At 39.8% G+C, this 20799-nt stretch overlaps 1 protein-coding gene across 2 annotated transcripts in view; it reads left to right on the top strand.

Annotated features, from left to right (window-relative positions):
• SLC1A3 (solute carrier family 1 member 3) overlaps positions 1-20799 on the top strand; it is an 80323-nt gene that overhangs the window by 19798 nt on the left and 39726 nt on the right. For both annotated transcript variants that reach the window (XM_077763483.1, XM_077763482.1), the window contains exon 3: positions 801-938. In XM_077763483.1, the coding sequence (XP_077619609.1) occupies positions 801-938 (138 nt within the window). The remainder of the gene's footprint in view (positions 1-800; positions 939-20799) is intronic.

Here is a 20799-nt window from a genome sequence, read left to right as displayed (position 1 = left end):
TGTCGATTTCCAAACACTTTGAAAGCTACCATGTGTAATTCAGTTTACATATAAAGCTATTTTTAAAATATATTTTAAAGTTCCAGGAGCAGAAGGAAAATGAAGGGGAAAGTTGCTTTCTCTTTCTCTTATTCTCCCCTAAGTGTTCAGGGAAATTTTTTAGAAAAAGGTCTCTGCTCATTTTGGAGTCTTTTCTTGCCAGAAAGTAACAAGTCTGTACAATACAGTTGCCAAGGCAATATCGAGACCCTGTAGACAGAAAGTGTGGTGTACAGACAGGGAGGTGATGGAAATGGATTAACAATGTGAACAAGAGGAATTCTTGTAATTGGAAAAAAAATGAAATCATACTGCCCTTTAATAAGTGGTTGTGTTAGCAGTCCTAACATCCTTTGTTACAAAGAAAATTCATTGTAATAATGGGTTTTTTTCTACATTGCCTTGTTCATGGATACATGATTTGTCTCCCAGTTATGTCCCTATCTTTGTAACTCTGTACTGAACCACGTCAAAATTGGTTCTCCTGCATTTAAGTTAGACGAAGAAATTTTTCATTTGCTAAAGCCAGTAACATTTTTTCTCTAAGTCCTACTTGAAGCCCTGGATTCAGCCACCCTTCCAGATGGAAGAGATAGGCACACCCCTTGCTCCTGAAGCAGCACCGATATTTGCCGCTTAAATAAATGTACTCTCGTCAGACAGGAGTGACCACCAGCCAAATACTTCTTTACTTTCTTAGGACTGTTATTTCAGTTTTTAAAAGGGCTCATTTTTCCTCTATCTTTTCCTTCCCCCTTCAGGTACAATCCTGGGATTTACCCTCCGACCATACAAAATGAGCTACCGGGAAGTCAAGTACTTCTCTTTTCCTGGGGAACTTCTGATGAGGATGTTACAGATGCTGGTGTTACCACTTATAATCTCCAGTCTTGTCACAGGTACCATATGCAGTGTTGTTTTCTTTTGTTTGTTTGTTTGTTTGTTTGTTTTAAGTGTGCTTATTGCAAAAGATCGCTTAGAAAAGCAAATGCTTTAGGTTTCTGCTGGATGCATGCTCTGTTCTAGAAAAAAAATAAAGTCCCTTCAAAAATGATGGAAAGGAGGCTTTAGTAATGCATGAATGATTTTAACTCTCGTATTTTACCAATCACAAGAGGAAACGGATTTAAACAACCAGTAATCTAGTCTGCCTCACTACAAAAGAGGCACCCTGCTAAACACTACACAACCAGCCTTCTCTGACCACAGCGATATAGTTGACAACAGCGTACAACAGGTCTGTTTTCTCACCCTCTTATCCCACCCAGATAACATCTGGTTGGACAGCCTATTAGCTATTGATGCAAGAATGCTTGTTCTCAGAGCCACCAGGACTTGAGCGGGAGCCTTCTTGGAAGCCTCATCAAGAGGTAATGCCCACAACACACTCACCAATTCTGCTGCCACCAACACTTTATCTTTTCCTGGTGAACCCGCATGATTTCATTTCCTTCTCGAGTTGTCCCCCAACCCCGTTACCTTGGAGGCTGGTGGGAGAATGGGGAGGGGGCGGGGATTTCCCCATCTGGATATTTTTGTCAGCTGACACTTGGATTCTCAAGGAGTGGAAGCTTTGCAGGTTAGGATCTATTTTCTGTGACAGTAAGGTAACAGTTGACTCCTGTATGGGAAATGCTTCAAGAGTCATTTGTACACGTGACTGGTGAATACAAATGGAATCAAGAAGTTGCAAAAAAAAAAATTTACTATACATTCCTTCCTGCGCACTCTTCTCTTTCCCCACAGCACACCTCTGACATGAAGAAAGAATGTCCATAGACCCTGTCCCAGCAGGGTGATTTCTAGGTTTGTAGCTAAAGCCCAGAACTCATGTATTACTGACCTTGTTCTCTTTTCCACCCTTGGCTCACTGGGAACCTCATTCCATGGGAACCTCACTCCACCTCTATGTGAGCTGGCTCCAAGCATCTTTTCCCCTCCCAGGGAGTCCTCAAGGATATTTATAATCTCTTCTCAAGATCTCTGTGTAGTAAGAGTTTCATAGCACAACTCAAAAGTCATGGGGCAAGATTCTGACGGCTGCACGCCTGCAAGGACCAGCCTAACTTGGACAGGAAATATGTCAGCTCTTCCCCCAACGCCTTGCGGGTCTCTACTGGCTTCCACTTGTTCAGGTCTTTAAACAAGTGATTGCACATACAGGAGTCTCCCATTGGAGGGTGAACTGCCCAGAAAGCAGTCATGTAGGCCGGATGGTTGGGATGCTTGTTTCTGAAATGACCTGGCCCATTGCTGACCAGGGTAATCCTAGCAGTCCCAATTCTTATCACAAAAGCTAGATTCATGCTGACGGGAGCTGACATTCTCATTTTATTATCCATGTGTTGATATTTTTCTGGGAAGCAACTTCTCACAGTAGCTCTTAGAAGACAGAACTCACATGTGCCATTTTATTTAGTGGAGCAAGTGCCCCTCTTCACCATCCCTACTGGCCAGTGTCTGACTTGAGTCACTACAGTCTTCCTGGATGCAAACTTGAGGGGTTCTGGATTCCTTTATACTGTCTTTCAAGGGTGGGACCAGCATTTAGAGTTTCTGCTTTCTGGTATTTGTGCTGAAAGCCCACATGTTACTCTTTCCAAGAGGAAAGCCCTTATTTGTTACAATTAGAGAAAATATTATTTCCCCTTAATTGCAATCTTGCTCCACAATTACCTCCAAGTGGAATTTCCTGATATTTTCTAGTACTTAGTACATCAACTTTATTGAAGGAAGACAAGCTTTCACTGAATAATTTTGCAGGAAATAAACTATGATGCAATCTCTTTGCATGGTTAAAAAGAAATTTGTGGGCAAACCTTGGAAAAACTAGCAACATAATATTGAAAGGAATTATAAGCTGCAAGCAGCCAATGTAAAATAAACTTTTAAAATGTAACCTACTTGTAAGCTGGGGACACTGCCACTTGGGACCAGTAAGAGAGTCTCAGCCCTTTTCCAGGACTGTGCTAAGACAAAGGATATATGGGTGTCTGGGTGGCTCAGTTGGTTGAGCATCCAAGTCTTGATTTTGGCTCAAGTCATGGTCCCAGGGTCTTGGGATTAAGCCCTGCATCAGGCTCCACATTGAGTGTGGAGCCTGCTTGAGATTCTGTCACTCTCTCTCTCTCTCTCTCTCTGCCTTCGCCCCAGTGTGTGTATTCTCTCTCTCTCTCAAAAAAAGAAAAAAATGATATAATTTAGTTTGCCAAAGATCTTTGTAAGGTATTAATTTCAAAAGATTAATTTCCAAGCTACATAATATTTTGGATACTTATGATCAATTACAATGAACAATTGATTCAATAAGACTTTCCTTTAGGGTTTTAAATACAGTGATTCCAAACCCAAAAGGGGGCAGAGGGTACGACCCAATGGGAATGAGGAGGAGGAGGAGTCTCTAAAAATTACATACATCCCTGGAGGACCCCTGTGTGTGTTGGGAGATGCTACTGGAGAATGTGTTGTCTAGGGAGGGAACAAGGTCAGGTTCATTACTTTAGAATGGAAAGGCATACTCAAATGCCTCCCGTGTCCAAGCAGGTGATGATTATATATGAATCTGCCCTTTCAGGGTACTTTTATTTTCTTTCTATGATAGAGTCATGATACAGAGAATTATTTTGTGTGTGTGTGACAGGAGAAGTAACAGGGACAAGTGTGATGATGAGTAGAAAGTGATCCAGCTGCACAATCGTATAGACAATGGGAGGCAAGGAGACTATGGTGACCTGAAAAGTTATCTGCTTCAGCCAATTGTTGCCCTGTGTCAACAAGGGCCAAATCTTCGGATTTTTTTAAGAGAGTCCAGAAATCTAAAAAATTTTAAGAACCTCCTAGTTTTTCAATGTTGGTACAATTTACAGAACAAAACACTGCAAGCCAAACAAAGCTCATCTACAGGCCAAGTCCAACTGTTGGGCTACCCATATAAGAACTCAGGTGTGAATGTCAGTGGCATTAATTGCAAGAAATGTACTGCTGAGCTGGTGCATCCATAGAGCTCTCACTGGGTTTCCCTTATGGCCTGATTCAGGTGTTGACAGTTCACGCCAGAGCTAAGGTCAGCATTGTGTTACTAAACACTGCATTTATTGCCACTTAAACAAATAGCTATTGGAAAACCTCTCTCCATCTTCTGTGTCACAGTTGTGCTGACCTTTCCTGCACCCGATAGGAACACCGGAGTAAGAACTCAGGGGCGATGCTCCCACAGAAAGTATTTCCCAGTGTGAAAATGTTTGACAGACTTAATGCTTTTAAGTCAAAAAGTCCCAGAGTCTCAACAGACAGAAATGGAAATGCATGAAGCCCTTACTGCATTTGTTGGATTAGGTATTCTGTTTTAGAAGATTCTGTACATTTCATTGTACTGAAGTCACATTTAAACTAAGAAATCTAGGGGCACCTGGGTGGCTCAGTCAGTTAAATGTCCAACTTTGGTTCAGGTCATGATCTCATAGCTCATGAGTTCGAGCTCCACATTGGGCTCTGTGCTGACATCTTGGAGCCTGGAGCCTGCTTTGGATTCTGCATCTCCCTCTCTCTCTCTGTCCCTCCCTCGCTCATGTTCTGTCTGTCTGTCCCTCTGTCTCAAAAATGAATAAACATTAAAAAATAATTTAAACTCAGAAATCTAAGTTAGGTTTTAATATTTGAAACATTCATGTTTGTGAATTGTGGCTCTAAAGTTCCCATAAGCTGTGTTCTCCTTTCCCCAAATTTGAAATTCCAGTCATTCCAAATATCCTTGATGTGTATTAGCAATTCCAGAAGCTGCCAGAGAGAAGCTGGGAGCAAGCCTAATGGCTAGGTTTGTACTCAAGTACCTGTGTTTTTGAAGAGGAAGAATAAGTCTGTGCCAACACAGCACACAATAAAATGGGGGTTTGGCGCCAATTTCTATTGATTTGGTCAGCAGAGGCTGCCAAACTAGATATTTTATGCCAGAAATATGAGTTGGTTTGGCTGCTTTAGCCTGATTAAATTCACTAGATAATAATTAAACTCCACTTCAGGTTGTACTTTGTAGACATAACTATCAGAAAACTAGTGCTTTCTTCTCTTCTCATCTCTTCTTTTCCTCCTCAATCACTTACCTCAGAGGGAATTGTTTGTGTCTCCCACTTTCTAGAAGCCAGGAGCACCACTTGACAGTCATCTCTGTGAGTTGGGTAACAGTGTAAGTAAAGGTGAGCAGAAGGGGGATGTCAGCAACAACAGTAGCAGCAGTATCTGGGGCCTGTCGTAGGACACCCTAGAGCTGAGATGATAAAGCAGATGAAGTTTATCTTTTAACATTCGTTCATTCATTAACAGCTATTTTTTGAGTTCTTACTATGTCAGACACTGAGCTAGAAACAAGAGATCCATGAATACAAAGATATGGTCCCCAAGAGGATGTATGTTGGATGGAGAGGGAGAGCTTCCCTGCATCTCTTTAATCACACAATATACGTAAGCAAATCCTAATTCCAACTGTGAGGGGGTAAGGCTGGTCCTCTGTTAGGTGACCTCTTGTTAGGTGACCACAGGCTGAACTCTGAGCCACCAGTTTGTTGCAGCTGATACAATGGCTGACCTAAACCTAGCCTGTATTAGCAGAGGGTGGGATCCAAGTCACTGTCCCTACTCAGTCATGTGACATCTGGAGCAGTGGGTGCAATTCTAGGAGTGGGGTAATGAGGGAAGGCAGCCAGGGCAACGAGAAGGACATTTGACTGATTTTAGGAACATGAGTCCAGACCTGATTTTTCAAGTCATGGCATCTCCATCCCAAAGTTATATGGATACCACCCCATTGTCATTTACTTAGAATGTTCTTGAAATCCACATGCATACTTTTCTTCCAATGTTTCTAATCATTACAGAAAGTGGAAACTCCCTGTTACTAGTCTAGTGAAGGTGATAATAAATTACAATGTAAGAAAGTTCTGGATTGCTTCTATTGCCTGCCACAGGTTTTGAGAGCCTGCGACCTGTGCTCTCATTGTTTAAAAAGGTGTGTGTTTTGGAGGGGGGGGGGATGTTAATGAGGTGTTAAATGCATTTTAGCACCACAATAAGACTTGTCTTTCCTGTAACACAAGGACTAAGAATTGAAAGAATGACTTTCTCACTATGTGATTTAATATTAATTAAGGAGGGCTTCCTACCCCACCAGAACACCCAATACCACTGTGTTTACCCCACATTGGAAAACACTGCTCTGGTCCACCTGGACTCATAGTAACTCCTCCAAGTCATTGCCCAGCTTCTGCCTAAACATTCCCAAGGACAAAAATCTTTGGAACCCATTTGTCCTTGGGAAACTAACAGTTCTTTTGTATCCAAAATCAAACTTTCATTCTCTGTAAAATGAAGGTGATAACAGTACCTATGTCATGGGTACCTATGTTGTGAGGATTTATACCTGGCACATAGCATGTGCTCAATTAGTGGAAACTTTTGGCAGTAATGGTAGCATCAGTGAGAGCTGTCCCGGTGGTCTGCTTTGTATAAATCAATATTCTAGAGCAAGAAGAGACAGCTTCAGTTCAGAGGCAGGTACTATGCTTCATCTGCGATCCTCGTAGCCATCACTTTCCTAGGTAAATTGAAGAAGGGCACCTCACTTTGGCCCAGGTCATGATCTCATGTCTCGTGAGTTCAAGCCCTGCAACTGGCTCTGTGCTGACGGCTCAGAGCCTAGAGCCTGCTTCAGGTTCTGTGTCTCCATTTCTCTCTGATCCTCCCCTACTTGCACTCTCTCTCTCAAAAATAAATAAACATTAAAAAAATAAATAAAGGTAAATTGAAGAAACCATGAAGTTAATCGAGTAACAACATGGGAGCCAGAGAGAATTCCTTCCTCACCACTGGAGGAGATTACTTTCTGCCCTGAAGCATGGGATGTGATTACTTTATCACAGTTGCATAATTCTAAATATTTTCATTGATTATACAACTCCCCATCCCAGTCTTTCCTGAGAAACTCGGGCCCTGTGTGTGGCACCCTGGAATCCACAGGGCAGCGAATTCCATACACAGTGAGCCGAGCCTTTCCTGCAAACCAGACCTTTGGACAAAATGAGTCTCTGTCTCAACACGCTAAGTCTTCGTGGTGGCCTGGAAACAAGCCAGCCAGAAAGAAGCTTGAGCCCAGCTCATTTGAGGCCAATAGGCTGGTCCTGCTTTATTGCCTCTTTAGAGCTGCTTAGAAACATTGGAAAGGAGGCAAATAATGTCCATCTAGAAAAGGAGGTGGTAGAAAATAATGGGAAGACCCATTCGTGGGGTAGAGATCACCTGGCTTGTTTGTTTGTTTGTTTTGCATCATATTGAAAGGAAACCTGGGGGCGCCTGGGTGGCTTAGTCGGTTAAGCGTCCGACTTTCGCTTAGGTCATGATCTCGCGGTTCGTGGGTTCGAGCCCCGCGTCGGGCTCTGTGCTGACTGCCAGCTCAGAGCCTGGAGCCTGTTTCAGAGTCTGTGACTCCCTCTCTCTCTGACCCTCCCCTGCTCACGCTGTCTCTCTCTCTCTCCTAGAAATAAATAAAACATTAAAAAAAATTTTTTTTTAAAAAGAAAGGAAACCTGAGTAATTCTTTTTAAAAACTTATTTTAAAAAATGTTAGTCGATTTGGGGTTTTGTCGAGATGTAGACCAAATCATTGAAGTCTGGCTACCTCAGAAAAAGTCTACCTTTCTATTACAGACAACTTCATTCAGTAACCATTTGTAGAGGTTTTTTAATGTGCCAGCCACTTTTCTAGGACCTAAGGGTACCAAAATGAAGAAGACAAGCCCCCTGACTTTAAGGAGTTCAAACTCTGGTTGGGAGATAGACCTGTGACTGCAATATGATGAGGCAGTGGTGACCCAGGCAGGGTGAGTCCAAAGTATGCAGGGGGCATTGGGAGCATCCCTGTTCCAGACTCTCTGGCATTCCAGAAACTAGTGCTCTCTAGCAGGAAGTCACTGCTCCCCAGCAAGAAACAACTGTGTCAGCTGAGAGAAGGAGCATTGTTTTTGTTGTTCCTCATTGTTTTCCTCACACCTGACTCTTGCACCATTAAAGGCAGTAAGAGCCAGGGGTGGGACCCTGTGGGTTTCCCAGTAAAAATGGCCCCGTGGGAATGTGGTCTTACAGATGGGAAGTCTGAGAGAAGAGTATCCTGACAGGGTTTTGACCACAAAAACTTTCCCTTTCTGAGGGGAGCCATTCAGCTTACAGGAAGGGAGCCAGCAGACCTGACGCTGTCCTAGCTTGGAAGGCAGGTAGAGGTGACACTGCGCAGCCTGACACCCAGTGCAGGAATTCCCCCTCCACACCTCCTGAAGGTGGCTATCAGCTGCTGCCTGAACATTCCACTCTCAGATGGTCCAAACTGTTGAGTTGAAATCTGTCTCCTGTAAGGCCTGCCCACTAGTCCTAATAGTGTCACACGGAACGATGAAGGATGAGAGTTCTTCCAATGACTCAAAGGAAACACAGCCTTCGTGTCCTAATTCTTCACCACCTGGTTGCCCTCCCTTGGACCCCACCCACTCCCAGAACTGCACTCGGTGCTCCACATGTCACATGATTGAGTAGGGACAGAGTCCTGGACCTAACCCTCTGATAATACTGGCTGGATTTGGGTCAGCTGTTGTATGAGCTGCAACAAACCACCGGTTCAGAAGAGTTCAGCCTGTGATCACCTAACCCCTCAGTAGTGAATGTGTGTGGAAACATGTTTGCGGTAAAAATGGAACAGTTCTTGAGTTGAAAGATCAGAGGCCGCATGCTCATGGCTCTGTGTCAGATATGACTTTCCAGAAGGCTTCAGTCTGCATGAGTTGAGAACTCTTATCTATAAATTGCAGCATTTTCAAGTTAACCAGTGGTTTCGATCAGCTCTGGGTGGTAGGAAATTTTTGAAAGTTTCTTTTAAAAAAAATTAAAAAGAAAAGAATTTTAAAAGCTTCCTTTAAAATTAACTCATTCTCTAAGAAAAATAAGATTTTTCCTCCTTATATTACCAATATAACAATTTCCTCAAACCACTGTGGAACTATAGGTCTGTGGGAGGCGTTGGAAATAGATGTTTTTCCAAGGACTGGAAGTTGTGGGTGGGGGCTGGGGACAGGGGTGTTTCCACAGTGAGATGCCATCTTATGCACCTCTTCTGCAATTCACATTCTGAGAGTCTGTACTGTCCCATTCACGTTAATTACACTGCATTAGATGTAGTGCCCTGGCATCACCTCCCTCCACCCTCCCCCAAATTCTTCAATTAATTGGTCTGAAATGGGGCTTAGGAATTGATGTTTCTCTATAGTTCTCCAGGTGATTTTACTGTACACCCAGGGTTGAGGGCCAACACTTTACAGTGTTTCTAGAATCATTCTTTGTGGGTATGACCACTTAGGTCAGACCTTATCAGTTCAGATACCCCATCTTCCAGGAAGCTTTCTCTGATTTTTCCCTCACCCCTACTAATACATGCTCACAAAGACATAGGTTCATTATTTATTCCATATGATTTTAGTTAAACTCATTTAAATAAAATGAATGCTTACCATTTGTATGAGCAAAGCAATATAGAAATATACAGAGCAAGACATAAAAGTACTCCCAAATACACAGAGACAGTCTGTTGATTCTCATATGAATGGACTTCTGCTAGGAGAACCACTTACCCTGAAAATGTTTGGGTACCTGTGTTCCATTATAAAAGACTTGTCTGTGCCCCAGAAAGCCAAGTAAAAAGATGCTGGAATGTCTACCAACAGAAAGACACACACACACACACACACACACACACACACACACACCGCAGTTTTTCTGTAGCCAGACAAGACTTTCAGTGACAATGTCATGGATTGTATATTTCCAGGCACACTAAGTACCCTGTCATTCCTCTGTTCAGTGTTTAGAGAGCATCTCCTGATAAGCAGAAAAAAGAGTTTGTGATGGAATTATTCCCTTCTGGAGGACTGATCTGCTGGAATTATCCAGCCAACTTTGCATCTAGGTGGAATATAGGTTTTTACGTTTTAAAACCTTTTTAAACCTTTTTAGCTGCCTCATGGAGAAAACGTTTGCAATAGTCTCAGTCCCCAGATTGCAAGCTAGTGCACTGCCCATGATCGCATTTGTCTTACTAACCCATCAATATCTATAATAGCAGTGTAACACTGTTTTCAAATGTTTGTTTCTAGGACTTACTCATGTGGGGAGATAGGTTTTGCCATCTGTGTGTGTATTTATTTATTTATTATTTTAAACAACAGCTTGAGTTTCTACTTGAGTTTTCCTCAGAGAAAAAACGATTCCTCTAAATTACTAAAGACGTTTCATTTCACAAGGTATTGCAGGAAAGGTGGCCAGTGTCCAAGTTCTTTGATTGATTCTGGGGACAAGTAAATCAGAAGGAGCTGTTGGCTAATGTTTTCAGAAGACTTCTATAGGAAGAGCAAGATAGGTCTCCTAGATCCGGCCTCCTAACACAGCATCCATATTACCAGAACTTGTCAGTAATTTCCAGAAAAAATATCTGTATATATACACACACAATCTTGTTTCATCTGTCATATCCCTGGACCCCCTTCCCGATCTGCTCTCTCTCCCACTACGGGATTATTTTGAAGCAAATGCCAGAAATGTCATCACATTTCTGAAAGCAAAGAAAACATAAGAAAGGTATAATATTTTAAGATGATTTTAACATATTTTATGTTTCTTAATGTCCTGTGCCATCCCCCAACATATATACATATGCCCCAAGACCTGTCAATCACTTGAAGACAGTTTTGCCAACCAAGCTCTTTACTTTCTTTTCATTGGTGGTACAGACTTTTCTACAAGTGTTTTACATGAATCACCAAAACTCGTCAGCAGCCAGAGCATGACATGTCTTTAGTAGGGGGTGATGCAGGAGACGTTTATGCTATGAAATTTGGGGACACCATTTTCCCTTAGAGCAAAATATGAACACGATATGTGTATGTGCACACATAGCTTTGTATATTTGTTCTTTTTTCCAAGGTCCTTGTAACTCAGAAAAGCACTGTAGTCTCATAGTACCTCCACTGTTGGTAACTTTTTTTTAATTTACAATGTTTCCAGAATCTATTTCTCTGCTAGATTATTTGCAAGTAAGCTGTAATATGAATGTAGTGTTCTTAAAGGTGTTTGTGCTAAGAGGTGAAGTTTCATTGTTTTGTTTTTTTAAATTTAAAAAAAAAAATTATTTCTGAAAGAGAGAGACAGCATGAGCAGGAGAGGGCCAGAGAGAGGGAGATAACAGACTCTGAAACAGGCTCCAGGCTCTGAGCTGTCAGCACAGAGCCCGACGTGGAGCTTGAACCCACGAACCATGAGATCATGACCTGAGCCAAAATCGGATGCTTAACCGACTGAGCCACCCAGGCGCCCTGAAGTTTCATTGTTTGAAAGCTATCTACCTAAAAGCATGTTCCAAAAGCTTCCCAAATTATAATATAGGGATACATAACAAGAAAAAAATCCTTAATATCAGCATACATACTAAGTATTTAAGAAAAAAATGGAAACATTAGTAGCTTCCATACTGGAATCTTGCCATGGTTTTTTGTTTGTTTTGTTTTAGAATCAACTTTAGGAGTCTTTTCTTGAGACACATGCTTAATGACATATCTGCAAACATTCCTTTTTGGCACGGACTCCAAACATAGCTTTAGAGCCAGACAATGTAGTAGTTCTTAATCATATTTAGAAATAACAAAATGAAAATTCATAACATTTGTATGGGTACATTAAAAAATGTTTACATATTAAATTCTATATGATATAGGAACACATTTACTCCAAGATAGTGTGGCTCTCGTGCAGTCTAATTAAACATATTTCCATGTTCAGTATAAGCTATTAAACCTAAGCATGGTTGGCAATTTTAGGTTCTCTAATACCATACAGATATAATATCTCATGGTTTTCAAGCCCCTTTATCTGCCAGCACTCAAATCAGTAGAAGTTAAGAAAGGCTTAAGAAAACTTTTTAGTGGAAAATCTTAAAATTGAGAGAATTCAATCTATTGACTTGAATCTGTTCATTGCTTTTCCCTTTGAATTGAGCACCCAGCATCATTTGATTTTAGGAGAAAACATTTGGGTTTAGCTTACAACACAAATACTCAATGACAACATGGCTTGATGTCTCTATATAATTTCCTAGTATAAACATCTGAACAGTGATTTAACAACTACCAAGTGAGGTCAGGTGCCTGAGAAGTGCTGCATACACACATAAGCACACTTTCCTTATGTGAAAGACAGTTACATACAACGTGTTAACAGACTTCCAACTGCTAGAGACTCTTGCTGCAAAACTTTACCATCCACCACTAACCTCCCCCTTATTCCTTAGAATGATAGAAGCTAGGAGCACCTAGTTGGCTCAGTTGGAGGAACATGTAATTCTTTTTTTAATTATTTAAAATGTTTTATTTATTGAGAGAGATATTTTATTGAGAGAGAGATAGAGACAGCATGAGCAGGGGAGGGTCAAAGAGAGAGGGAGACACAGAATCTGAAGACAGACTCCAGGCTCTGAGCTAGCTGTCAGCACAGAGCCTGGTGTGGGGCTCGAACCCACGAACCGTGAGATCATGACCTGAGCTGAAGTCAGACACTTAACTGAATGAGCCACCCAGGCGCCCCGTGAACATGTAACTCTTGATCTTGGGGTCGTGAGTCTGAGCCCCATGTTGAGTGTAGAGATTACAAGCATACATACATACATACATACTTATATATATAAAATGATAGAAGCCATTTTATGAAGGGGAGTTCTTTTATTTCTGTGAAGTCCCTAAAATTACTGATTGGTATTGGTAGATTTAGAATTACCTTATTTCAAGGTGGCACTATTTTTTAAGGTCTTATTTTTAAGTAATCTCTACACCCAACATGAGGCTTGAACTCATGACTCCAAGATAAGGAGTTGTGTGCTCTTCTGACTAAACCAGCCCAGCACCCCTTTTAAGATGGCACTAATTTTTTAATAGTTTTATTGAGATAAAATCCACATGCATGCAACTTATGTGTGTAATTCAATGGCTTTTAGTGTATTCAGAGTTGTGTATCCATTACCATAATCCATCTTAGAACATTTCATCACCCCAGAAAGAAATCCCACACTCCTTAGCCATCATCCCTTAATTATCCCATTTCCCCAGCCCGAGGAAACACCAATCTATTTTCTTTCTCTATACATCTGTCTATTGAAGACATTTTATATGCATGCAATTTTACAACATATGGTCTTTTGTGACTGGTTTCTTTCACTTAGCATGTCTTCAAAGTTTGTCCGTGTTGTCACATATATTAGTATTCATTCCCTTTTATGGCCACATAATATCCCATTGTATGGACATACCACATTATATTTATCCATTTATTAGTTGTTGGACATTTGGGTTGTTCACTTTTTTTTTTTTTTTTGCTATAATGAATAGCAGAATTGCTAAATCATATGGTAACTCTGCTTAATCTTTTGAAGAATTGTCAGACTGTTTTCTGTAGTAGTTGCACTATTTTACATCCCCACCATCAGTATATGAGAGTTCTAATTACTCCACATTCTTGTCAGCATTTGCTATTCCTTGGGGTGGGCAGTGGTAGTTTTGTTTTGTTTTGCTTTTACCTGTAAAGATTCATATTTTAGCTAAAACTTTTGAAGTCATAAATACGTAGTGTGGGCATTATAACTGGGCATTTTCATTTCAAAAAGAGCAGACTTCAAATATTAAGTCTTTGCCTATATTAAAATATTATTGAAATCCCTTAAAATGTATGTAGACTAATCAGCTATAACTTTTTGCTACATTAAACTATAATGTATTAATTCCTTGAGTTATAGTGAATATAAACAAGGTTAATTTTTAAAATGTCAGGTGACACAACAATGTGAATATACTTAACATGACTGAACGATACGTTTTAAAAGGGTTAAGGTGGTAAATTTTATATTTTTTTAACACAATTTAAATGTCTTTTTTAAATAAGATAGGTATAACATCTTAATGTCAATTCTTTTGGCAGACACATTCTAAATAGTTGTTTGCTCATTGTTCTAACCTACCACAGCTAGAGTTTTAACACAAAGCTTTCAACAGACATTGTACACTGCTTGGGTCAGAGAGCTTTCTCCCCATGCCTAGATTTCACTTTTGGAGATGTATAGTATAGATACTTGGGTGAGCCAGAATGTACGTTCTCCAGGGCAGTGATCAGATAATCTCTCTAAATTGACACATTTCTCAGCCACCCCAGTGGTTGCCCTAAGGATGTAGTTGGGGGTGAGGTTGGGGAAGACACAGACTGAAGTAAGAGAACCTCTGGATGACAGAATCAACCCCCATCCCCTCACCTCTCCCCACACTGACTCAGGGAGTGTGGATGGCAAGACAGAGGCTCTGATACAACCCCCGCTAGTGTGAGGTAGATTTTATGAGCTGTATCAGTGGCCTGGTACATCTTGATTTACAGAATGGCCCCCTGCCCCCGTGGTGAGAATTCTGTTCAGATCGTTTACAATACTATTGAATTATATATTTCTTATCCTTCTTTTCATTATGAGCTATAATTCCAGGTGAACTGTTTTCAATTCAGAAAGGAAATGTTTGCTCTCCTGAGGTGTCTGTACTTGGGGGATGCAACAAGAGCCCCTATATTTGTGTTTTTAGGGCACTCCCATTTTTCAAGCACTAGTAAGACCACAGATCCAGATCGTAACTCTGCATCTTCGAAAAAGGGTTTCTACTGCCTGTTGACATGGAAGAGCCAAAAGGAAAGTTTGAACTGGTCCTTCTCAGTTACTTAGAGGATTGTTTCATTCAACTTCCACCTAATTTCTTGAATTTCCAGCAGTGAGTTTTACTTTTACTTGATGAGCAGCCCAAGCGACTTCTCATGTAGATGTTGACATCCTTTTTCAGATGTAGATGTAATGTATGAGCTACTTATAAGTCATTCCTTTGTGTTTCATTAAAGAAACCCTCTGAAGACTCTTTGGTATAAGCTAAATTCAAGCTACTGAACACTTTTTATAACAAAAAACAAAACTATATTCAAGGAAAACAAAAGATGGTTGGGTCTTTTGAAGTTGCCAACAAGAAGGGCAACGTTGGTGCTGCTGCTGGACACAGGGTGGATTTTTGCTCTGACCAAAAGAACTCTGGAATTGTAAAGAACACCGATAGAATATTACATGAACTATCCTTGATAACAAGGGCTGGATTTTTTCACTAACAATTGGTTTCCTCTGTTTATTTTGCTGTTTCAGATTCTCCTTTCTGTGTTGAAATCCACACAAGGGGCAAAAGATTAAAACCCTCAAAAAATAAACAAAACATCCCAAGCTTTTTGGAAATCTAAATGTTAGACATTGTTCAGTAATGTCTGCCCCCTGTGGTCAGACAAAACCACACTCTGGTATGTGTGTCAGCTTTATTCTTCAGCCCTGTGATTTGCTTTTGGTGGCTCAGGGCCAGAGTGTCCTCTCCAAATGCAAGCTTCATGAAGGCAGACAGTACGTCTCCACTTTGATTAAGCTGTGTAGCCAGCCTCCTCTGTAGGTGTCCCTAGCCCCACTCCCCCTCACAGTTCTCTGGAGCAACTGTCCACATTGACAATGACAATGACGATTTAAGCTGCCTCCTGGGAAAGGGCAATTGGATATTAGAAGCAAAACAATTTGTGGCATCATATTTGTGGTCTGTTTAAGTAGCAAATTCCACTGCGTGGTTCCTAAGTCTTTGAAAATTTTCTACTTCAATATTTCTTATTTCAAGAAATAGAAATCGCTCACTTTCCTCACAAATAATGTTCAAAAAAGAAATTTTTGAGGGAAAAAAAAGATTTCTTGAAAGTTTGCAGGTACAAGTAATTCCTGCTGTGGGGGAGTACAAGCAGTGTCCATGAGGGAAGCAAAGGAGCAGACAAAAATGTTAAAGAACCAGCGACCCACCCCAGGTTCATTGTGCTATTGGGATAGAAGAGTTAGGGATAGAATTTGCCCCATGGGGTGTTTCTCACTGAAATCCTCTCTGTCCACAGCCCAAAATGCACCTATTTTGACAAAATATACATCCCAGATGACATAACATTATAAAATACATATTTGTAAGAATTATGATAGAATTAGACTCTGCCCACATCATACTCACACAGGAGATGCAAAGAAAGCTTCATGATTCTGCATGGCTAAGCTTTAACTTTCTTTTGTTTTCTTTAATTACCCTATTGGAAAAGTGTAGTTCTTCCTTGGTCATTTCAAGTAAGAATCTAATTTTTAAATGTTTTTATGAATCCTGTGAGTAATCAGCAAACACTCACTGTTAACCAGTTTCCATTTTCAGCCACATGCTGGTCATAAAACAACTTTTTAAGAGGGTCTGAGTGAAATAATTTAATTAATTTTAATGTATAAAAGGCAAAATTAGCTGCCATGAATTTCTCTGGAGCAAAGAATACTCGATCCCTCCAAATAAATGTTTCCATTTTTGACATTCAATCAAGATACACTCAAATTCAAACATATCTTTTGTTAAGTAAACATTTTCTTTGGCATTCTGAATTTTAAACTTTGCTCAGAAAAGAGAGAGAGAGATGAGAGGAACAGAGATCAAATCTTTTAAAGCACATTTAATCAATTTTACTTTGGTACAGTATTCCTGCCAATACCCATTGGTCTACATACACTGGTGAGTATATAAAAGTTAAGATAAAATCAACGGTTCTTTCGTGGAAAGAGAATTTTGGTCAGCACCAGAAAAAGCAAATTGTGGTCAAGTTTTGACCGAAAGGCTATTTTAACAAACATCCAGACTCCAATTATCCATTTTATTTTATTTTTACAACTGAAATCAGTTTTTTTGAAAAAACGCAGCAGTCATAACCATTATTACGCTTTCAAGAGAGCAGTTTCTTTTATCACAATTTATCATAGTAACTTCATGGCTTCATTTTTGTTTCTTGTTTTTAATTTATGCCAACCTTTATGTGGAGGAAGCTAAAATGGGCTTTGAGAGCTGTGAGTTTGTAGTGAGCATTTAGAGCTCTCCTATTTGAATTATCTATTACTTTCTATAGCATTATAAATTTAGGATTAACATAACCTATTCTGCATTTCTGTGTGATCACTTAGAATCTACTTTCAGTTAAGGCATTAATCAACTTCAAACTTACCATTTAGTTTATATTATCCTTTTCTATTTTGAGGACCAAACACATAGATATGCAAAAAATAGTACTTTATTCCTCTAAATACCTTTCCATGATTAAGTTTTTAAAAATTATTGCACTGTCTCCATATTGAAATTTTAAAAGACCTGTATATTTGATTATTTTATATACAGACAAGACTAACCACTCTGAGAAAAAAATTTTAAGTTTCAAAAATTTATTTTAGAAATTTTTCAAGGAATTTTGAGTTTTGTGTCAATACGACATTTTTACTGATGACTAATATAATTTGGAACACAGTTCTTAAATGAATTTGAGTCTGTAAAGTCTACCATTTTGACCATNGTGTGGAGTTTGGTGAGTTCCTTGTAGATTTTGGATACTAGCCTTTTATCTGATATGTCATTTGCAACTATCTTTTCCCATTCCATCATTTGCCTGTTAGTTTTATGGATTGTTTCCTTGCCATGCAGAAGCTTTTAATCTTGATGAGGTCCCAATAGTTCATTTTTGCTCTTGATTCCTTGCTTTTGCAGATGTGTCAAGTAAGAAATTGCTGCGGTTAAGGTCAAGGAGGTTGTTTCCTGCTTTCTCCTCTAGGGTTTTGATGGTTTCCTGTCTCACACTGAGGTCCTTTATCCATTTTGAGTTTATTTTTGTGTATGGTGTGAGAAAAGGATCTAGTTTCATTCTTCTGCATGTTGCTGTCCAGTTCTCCCAACACCATCTGTTAAAGAGGCTGTTTTTTTCCATTAGATACTCTTTCCTGCTTTGTCAAAGATTAGTTGGCTGTACATTTTTGGGTCCAAATATGAGTTCTGTATTCTATTCCATTGGTCTATGTGTCTGTTTTTGTGACATTGACCATCATAATTAATTAGATCTTAGAACAACCTCCAAATGTGTTCTGTACTGTATCTCATACTGTCTCTCCCTCTGTGCAGTCTGAGAGCGTGGCTTTTACAACATTTGGTTCCCCTTAGAAGGTATTTATGGTTGCTATGGGCTTTGTTCACAATCATGGTATTCTTTGAGGATAAACCCCTTGGCCTTCTTGTGACACTGAGCTGCTGATACCAGCTTCCCACATATACAGATAGTTGATATCCACATTCAAAAAGTACAACCTCATCAGGAAAGGAGCTTGAAAAGAACTTCTTTAAGCATGAGCAGGCCAAGTGTGCTACTGGTCTTCACAGATGGAGATTCTCTTCTTTCTTTCAACCGCATACATTGTCAAAAGACTCAGTGTCGAAAGTGCAGAATTTGATCTCCCATGACTCCAGCTGCATACATGACCTGTGGTTCAAGGGTTACTAAGATTTCAACAGAAGGAAAAAATATGAAAACAAAAAACCATTCAAAAGAAACACCACAAATATACACTTTTACATACATATAATGAACAGCCCTAATTGTACAGTTCAGTTATTATAGTCTTTTTGTGTGCTTAATTATAAAAGTCACCAAGTCAGTCCTAGCTGAATCAACTTATCTGATGAGCTCGTGGGTAAAAGACTCTCTGTATTTTTTATCTCTATCATGAAAAATGGACAATTGGCTTAAATTCCTATTTTAAGGATTCTCGAAGAAAAAACAATCCTATCTTCTGTTCATTCTTAAGATCAAGATTGAGAAGTGTCACAAAGAACAGGGCTCTAGCTTTTCTGTAGCTCATTATTTGTTAAAAAAAAAAAAAAGATATTCCTCTTATCTCTTTCAGGAACTTAATTCCAATAGATTTGTTCTAAAACAATTTCTGACTGTTGAAAGATCAAGGTAGAGTTCACTTTGAGAAAATATCCTAAAGGAAAGTCCAGATCAATGGTTCTCAAAATCTGTCCATTCCCAACATCCTTGAGGTATAAAACTCACTCCTCTTAGTGATAAATAGTAGCTAATATAAGCTTTTGTGTTTGTTCTTGGTTTTTGTTTGTTTGTTTTTTGTATTGATTTATTTTTGGTGTGGGGGGAGCAGAAGGAGCCATGTAAACTTGTAAAGGGCCCTAAAGATTTTTCTGATACCATGATATTCATTTCCCCCTCTTCCCAACCCTTGAGAAAGATGTGCCTTCCCAACTGAGAATCACTGCATTTTTCAAAACTAATGAATTATAAAACACTCCACCGTATACTACTTTAGTGCATTTAAAATTTACTTCAAAACATTTAGGATTATTGATTTCACTTTCGGTTTCTTTTCAGGAATAAAATACTGGGCAAACTGAAAGTCAAGTCTAGGGATGTCAGCCTACTTCACAGTTTTTATATGGGGCATGCAACTCTTAGTGCAGAGGCAGGTGGGGAAATAAGATTAAATGTTAGATGAACATGTTCACTTTTTCTCCTTTGACCTCTAGCTCTGGGATGAGAGCAAAAGCCTTTTCTGCTTGATACAGGATCAGAACTTTCTATAGCGTGAGGGAAAGTCTCGTTTCTGGTAGAATCCTCTATGTCTAAAAAGAGAAGTCTTTTCCCTAAACATAATAATGCCCATTTCATTTGTTTAAAAATTAACAATAATCTCTTAATAGTATTATCCAGTCCATTTTCAAATAACCCCATTTCTTTTCTCTCCTTCTTTTTACAGTTTGTTGGTTTGAATTAAGCCACATGTTATGTTGGATTTGTTTTGTATCTTTTAAATTTGTCTTTTATGTTTATTTATTCTTGAGAGAGAGGGAGAGGGAGAGAGAGCACGTGCACACACGGGTGCATGCGAGTTGGGGAAGGGCAGAGAGAGAGAGAGGGAGGATCCAAAGTGGCCTCTATGTTGACAGCAGAGAGGACTCGAACCCAGGAGGGAACTGGGAGATCATGACCTGAGCTCAAGTTGGACATTTAACTGATTGAGCTACCCAGGCACCCCTGTTTTGCATCTTTTAAATCTCTTTATCTATAGTTTCTCTCTCTATTCACCTTTCTCTCTCTCTCCCTTCCTTTTCTTTTGCAATTTGTTTGTTGAAGAGACCAGATTGTCATGTAACATTAGCTTTCCACAATCTGAATTTTGCTTATCATATCTGTCTAGTGGTTTTTAATATCTTTCTGTCTCTTAGACCATGGGTTCACAAACAGGTACAAGCACTAGAAGCCTATAACAGAAAGATGCTTCAAAGAGCCTTAGTGACCACAGCTCTTAGGAGCTGGTAAAACTGGCCAAAAAATATTGAGTTAGGCAGGGCTACCCTTTGAGGATGCGAGTCTTTCATTTGTTTCAAAGTGGGCTCAGCCACCTGGGTGGCTCAGGTCACGATCTCACAGTTTGTGAGGTGGAGCCCCGCATGGGGCTCTGTGATGACAGCGCAAAGATTGCTTGGGATTCTCTCTCTCTCTGCCTCTCTCTGCCCCTCCCCCACTCACATGCAAATGTGTGCATGTACATGTGCTCTCTCTCTCAAAAATAAATAAATAAAACTTAAAATGGGCACAAGTTACAGAATGAGTCACCAGGTGTATGCATAACTAGAATTGTATGTAAAATAAATTGCTTAAAGGCCCAGTAAAGACTTCATAATTCTAAGCTCTCTTCCATGCCTAAAAAGGACTCACGGGTCCCTTCCATGTTAC

This window comes from Crocuta crocuta, unplaced genomic scaffold (assembly GCF_008692635.1).
Source record: "Crocuta crocuta isolate KB4526 unplaced genomic scaffold, BGI_CrCroc_1.0 scaffold4, whole genome shotgun sequence".
Classification (NCBI taxonomy): domain Eukaryota; kingdom Metazoa; phylum Chordata; class Mammalia; order Carnivora; family Hyaenidae; genus Crocuta; species Crocuta crocuta.
This window is presented reverse-complemented; position numbering and strand designations above follow the sequence as displayed.